At 44.6% G+C, this 5,873-nt stretch overlaps 2 protein-coding genes across 2 annotated transcripts in view; both read left to right on the top strand.

Annotated features, from left to right (window-relative positions):
- The window catches only part of T265_10775 (hypothetical protein), a gene marked incomplete at both ends in the record, with an annotated part of 21,900 nt that extends 19,924 nt beyond the window's left edge, over positions 1 to 1,976 (top strand). The window contains one exon of the mRNA XM_009177242.1: positions 1,926 to 1,976. Within this exon, the coding sequence (XP_009175506.1) occupies positions 1,926 to 1,976 (51 nt within the window). The remainder of the gene's footprint in view (positions 1 to 1,925) is intronic.
- A 3,728-nt stretch (positions 1,977 to 5,704) lies between these two features.
- Positions 5,705 to 5,873, top strand: part of T265_10774 (hypothetical protein) — a gene marked incomplete at both ends in the record, with an annotated part of 7,264 nt that continues 7,095 nt past the window's right edge. Inside the window, one exon of the mRNA XM_009177241.1 lies at positions 5,705 to 5,815. Coding sequence (XP_009175505.1) covers positions 5,705 to 5,815 — 111 coding nt within the window. The remainder of the gene's footprint in view (positions 5,816 to 5,873) is intronic.

Raw genomic sequence — 5,873 nt, 5'->3', positions numbered from 1 at the left:
GAGTGGCGTAAACAGAGAGGTGGCCAACCCTTGACTTGGCAGCGGAGTATGAGGGATATCACGAAACGCTTGGGTGCTGTCGGTGCTACTCGCCTTCCGGGATGGGGACCGCATGATCCTCACTGAGCATGGTTGGAGACACTACAAGATATGGCTGACAACCGATGTCAGTGGCGTTCTTGTTGTCATTTTCTATCCGGATTGCCTGAGTGAATGTCTGGAGGTGTAGGCACCTCGGAGTTACTGTGTTAAGCTAGCACTAAGCCCGTTTCAGGTCCACCTGTACTCTTTTCTTCACAGTGAGGCTTTCAAATAAGTCATGGTTGTACGGCAGTGAAGCCTCGGTCTTGAACACTGATGCAATGCTGTTGATGATGATGATGATGATGACCTGTGCGGCGTCCAAATGCAGCCAGCCTCAGTTCTGCTATGCGGATTTCCCCGCTCGCTTCTGACCGAGTAACTGTTCGAGAATTACTCTTCAGTGAAGCATTGCCTGATAGCCTAGATATTAATGTGCAACTGCACGTAGATGGGTTGTGACCGTTGGTCACTTCTGAATGATAGGTGTGCTCCGTTTTAAAATGAGGTAGGTTTCCAAAATCATTTACCCCTTCTTTGTAGATAGGACCTAAACTTTGGTAATTTGGTGAAACACGTAAAGGTTAAACGGGGAGCGGGCGTTTTCACAATGTTTTAACAGAAATTCTACGTTACCTGTGGTCTTTTAACCTACTTGTAAGCGACTTACTTCATCCTGTAGTATTCCTTTTACAAATGGAAGACGGCATTCGGGGTCCACCAAAAAGTGGCGCTTATCTTGACTAATTACCCCTAAAACATCGTTTATCATCAAAAGATCAATTTTATTGGATTATCGATTGCCAATTACTGAATGTTAATGACAATGCCCCAGTATGCGGTAGTAGTGAGTATACTGTCTATCCTGGCTACTTTACAGACCTTCTGAGTACGAGCAGCTCCCCTATTGCACACGATCTTTATTTCATTCATTTACTATTTTATAGTGGCATGCGGTTATGCGCCATTCAAAATCGTGTGAATGATTGATCCGGCCAGTGTTCACACCACTTGCCTGATTGGTTCTTGACCGCTGCTCGACCCAGTACATTTAATGAAGACAGGAATTGGTTTGCATTATTTCCACGTGCTCATTAGTCATCTTCGTCCATGCGGATGGTCACTGGTGATGCAACGACCAAACACATTAGAGTGCTGATTAAGTTAGTGGTTGTAAGAAATTAGCAAAGAGTTTTAGGCGAACGAAAATCCGCTTCATGTGTGGTCAGCAGCCCTCGTTACTTCAAGCAACGTACACTCATTTTGGAACTTTAATCCTCTCTGGCTTCGATAACTTCTGGGTATATCGTGCAACCGTATGCACTGTTGGCGTCAACTATTCGAAGAATGAGGGCTCGGGATACCTCCATCGAATGAATGGGTTCCCATAGACTAGGCCACTAGACCTTCCAATTGCCCACCTGAAGAAAATATGGGTGGTAAGGAAAGGATATCCAGTTAGAAGGTGCACTGGATCGTTTCGTAGTGATATATATCTTGAACTTTGTGTTCCTGTTCACTTCACCTCAGGTAAAAAGGGTATTCTGTTGGTTCCACTTGGAATCTTGTTAATAGAAATTCAAAAGACAATCGACGGAAGTTAGGTCTCTATGTCACACAGGGCCTTGTTTTGTCGGCAGGAAGTTCATGCATTAGTTTGATGGGAATTTCAGTTATGCGTAAGCTACGACTAAGATATGTAGGGTTGCGGAATGGAAAGCAGTGTACAGTCGCAATTAACGGACTGGATAACGAATGCTTTCGGTACTAATAACGGTATTATTAATAACAATAAAATTAACTGGTCATCTGTAAGAAAAACCCTTTCAGTGTCTAGTTGTCAGGCCAACCGATGGTCTGGACGGCTGATAGACGGCCAGGTTACCCAAGCCTAGACAGGAGCAGACGCCGCAGTTGTGTTCGGTCAGTAGGTTTGCGTCTTAACCACTGAGCAGTGGTTAACGCAATTTACTGCGTTTCACCATATTGAAAAGACAGGGTAAGAAACCTAATCCGTCGTACTTGAACATTAGGTATCGTCATGGAGGCAATGTGGGGTTTTTCAAAGCTGTACCGTGCCTTATATTTGAGAGATTGACGCCTCGACGCACAGCGCATTTTTCTGCCAAACCTCTGCGGGTGAAATAAAAACTTTACTGTCAAAACTTTGCACTTTTTTGCACATATGCTCAGTCTAAAAGTCCCCCTCATCTGCCTTCATTTTTTTGCGATTTGTTTTAATCGATCTCTTTTGAATATTATGGACGCACATTCGGCTTTGAACTTCGTGTGCTATGGCTTCGGAAGTGGCTTTCGTATTCACAGTCGGTGGTGTCTTTTGACCTTGAGAATTCGCTCACTTAAACAAATCGCCGTAGTAAATGATTTTCAATAATACAGGAGCAAATACGTTATACATAGACCTTCTACGCTATGAAGTGGCAAGTCTGGAAATGCCGTAGATTTTGAGAAATCAATCTCGTTGTACGAATAGCCAGCGGCATTTGAGAGAGGGTGCATTCAGGTATTTCAGGAGACAATTCGCTTCGAGGTTTGGGGGTACTCAGGGATATGAATTGTCACACATACACTTCACCAGAATAAAAACTGAAGGTGGCACGGAGCAGAAGTTAGTTTCCCGGTTTCATGAAGACACCGTTGTCTTCTAACGGAAACGACTTACGCTTTTTGATGTGAATTTATCAGGTTGCCATTACGCCAAATGAGCGCTGAAATTTTCAGTGGACTCCATGTGTAATCAGTTACCCGGGCAATTGACTTTGAGGCTGCTCCCAATGTGGTGAGTAGAAGAATGAACCCAGACCGCGTTCTGCAGCATCTCTAGTAGTTGAAAAGCCCACCATCCTACAGAATCCGTGCATAAACGTCCGCTATATTGCTGTAAAATCTTGTAGGAACGATGAATAGTGCCGTACTTTATTACCCCAAAACGAAGAGGGATACCTTTCTTTGTGTAAATTCCTTATTTGGTATGGTCGAAAATGCCAGTCGGACTAGTAATATGGATATTTTCTTTCGCGTATCGGCGGCATGCATTACGGAATTCATGAGTTCTTCAATTGCGGTTGGCGCCGTGTTGAACCTGAGCAGCAATCTAGTCTACTGAAGGAGAGCCCGGTAAGCACTGATGCACAAACGTCCTTCAAATTCCTTCGCGGCCGCAGCAGCAAACCCACCTTTGCGAACAAGTTTTTTCTGAAATTAGAAGCTGTCGTTGATGCTCCAAAACGCAGCGGGCCAGTATTTTGATCAATCACGTAGGACCTAGATTTATTGGTCGTTGCGGGTTCTAAATCTGAAATATAAAGGCTTTTCGAGAGTGCATTTATTCCTCGATGCTGTTCGCAATACAGCGTTCCTGGAATAAGGATCCCAGGTAGCATGCAATGGGCTACTTCCCAGCCGAAGATACTCGTTCTTCAGAAATCCTAATTTGTCAAACACAAATACTTACATCAAGATGTTGGGTTTGCTTTGTGTGTGCTCACGCCAAAATCACTGGGAGCCTGTCACCGTTTTTCCTTGAATTTGTTTCGCTAATTCTCAATCCTCTCTCTCCCTAACATTTTGCGCGCATTTCAGTTTTAAAGTGGCAGTGCTGTGGTTTCAGGCAACCCACCAGAAGCACACACAATTCGTCTTCGCCAAAATTATAGGATTTTCGAAGCTGTGACTTCTATTGGGAGTTAGCCTAATCCGTTTGCACCTTGGTAATAAGTTGCTCATAGCAAGTTGTTCAGGTAAGCAAAATTTCAAAGTCACGGAGTATCACCGATTCGTATTTTGTTGCTGGCTTTAGAGGGCGCTCAGTATTCGCACAATGGAATTGAAATTTCGAAAGTTATGACGTATCTCTTATGGATTAAAGCAATCGGGCAATTTAGTTGAGAGTACTAGTCCAAACTTTTGAGCCCCGTTTAGCCATCGCGGGGTCTCAGCGATGCTGGAAAATTATGCCACAGGACTTTTCAGCCAGAGGCGTGGTTGCCTCAGTGACCAGAGAAATTTGGTGAGCTGCAAAAATATGAACGAAAATTGGGACGGTTTTCGGTTTGAGCACATACGCAACAAAGGACAACATTTTGGCGTAAAAAGTTTGCCCCATTTTTAAAGGTTCTGCGTTGTGCGGATAATAGGCACCGTTCGCGGGAAATAAGTCAGAAAATCACACCTTAGCATATTTTGATGTTCTTCCGTGTTCTTTAAGAATAAGATATCACCTGCAGAATATCTCATGCAAATTCCATCCAGAAAATCGGTCAGTGACGTTTACTCACTTAATACCCCTAAGATTTGTCAAATGAGACCAGGTTACCCAACGAACCTCGCCAAAACGTGCTTTCCTACACAGCTCGCCTTCCACCAGGTATAAAAGTGTTAGAAGACTGCATGAATTGTGCGGCGGCGTTGTTGTGTCCATCCTTTTTCCCCGATGTGCATGACTAGCCTGTGTATAATACAGGCCGCCGGCTATTTGCACACCCAAATTGATTTCCCTGAAGCTATAGGGTTTTCGAAATTTTGAGTTTAAGTTAGTCGAATCAGTTTGCACCTTCCAGTGACATGTTGCAGTAGCATTTTGTTTAAGTGGGCGGAATTTCAAGGCCATGGACCACCGCCACCAGCATTTTGTGCCGTTTACGCGACGCAAAACACGAAATCGCGTTTTTGCATTTTTCGCGTTTTTCGTTGTTCCTGAAGGATAAAAAGCATTTCAAGAGTATTTAATCCAAATTCCACCCTAGAAGACTAGTCGTAGACGTTTGTTTGCTTCACACTCCTCAGATTTAACAAATGGGATGGTTTTGTTCGGCGAACCTGTTCACAACACATGTTCCCCATGGATCTCGTATTCGATTAAGTGCGATAATATTGGACAACAGCACGAACTGTGCAGCGGCAGTGCGAGGGCCATTTGTGGATGATCCCCTCCCCAAAGATGCATCACTAGCTTGTAGATAATACAGCGTCACGAGATAGCTCCGGGCATCATGCCTATTACGACTATTGCGTTCTATAGGTGGTGACCACCATAGAGCGTTCGTCATGATGACGCTAGCCGTTGCCACTCACATGGACTACTTATCGTAACTGATGGGTCCGTGTCAATGTGCGACGCTGATTATGGGGCCCCACCTACGCGCAGCAGCTCAATCCAATGAGCAACGACGGCCACTTGTACTCGTATCTCTACTCGTTTTCACTCATCTCGAGTACTTGTAACTGCTAGGCCGCATCTACGTGCGACGTTGATAATGAGACTGCACCTATGCACAGTAACATAATCCGATGGCCAATGACGGTCTTTCATACCCCTAAATGTACGCGAAGCCACCTATCTTCGCTACCTACAGTAAACATCAGTACAATACGTATGCCGACCGCTGAGAAGAAGACATCGACTATGCGTGATCGCCTCATCTGACAGCCCGTTATACTCACAAGAGAAGAAGAGACTATGCGTGATCGCCTCATCTGACAGCCCGTTATACTCACAACTGTACTCGAAGTCACCTAACTCAGTTATTTCTCGTTCGTATTGCGCAGTGTTTTAACTGCCAACGATGGCCCATCACACCCATAACTGTGCGCGCTCTCACTTATGTCTGCCATTTATATCATCATCATCGCATCGATGACATCAGTGTTCAACACCGATGCTTCACTGCCGTACAACCATGCTTTATTTGAAAGCCTTATTTTGAAGAAAAGAGTAAAAGTGGACGGGGAAGGGACTTGGTGCTAGCTTATTACAATCATCCGGGGGGCAT

Source organism: Opisthorchis viverrini (genome assembly GCF_000715545.1).
Source record: "Opisthorchis viverrini unplaced genomic scaffold opera_v5_405, whole genome shotgun sequence".
Taxonomy (NCBI): Eukaryota; Metazoa; Platyhelminthes; class Trematoda; order Opisthorchiida; family Opisthorchiidae; genus Opisthorchis; species Opisthorchis viverrini.
The sequence above is the reverse complement of the archived record's forward strand: the minus strand, read 5'-3'. Positions and strand labels throughout refer to the sequence as shown.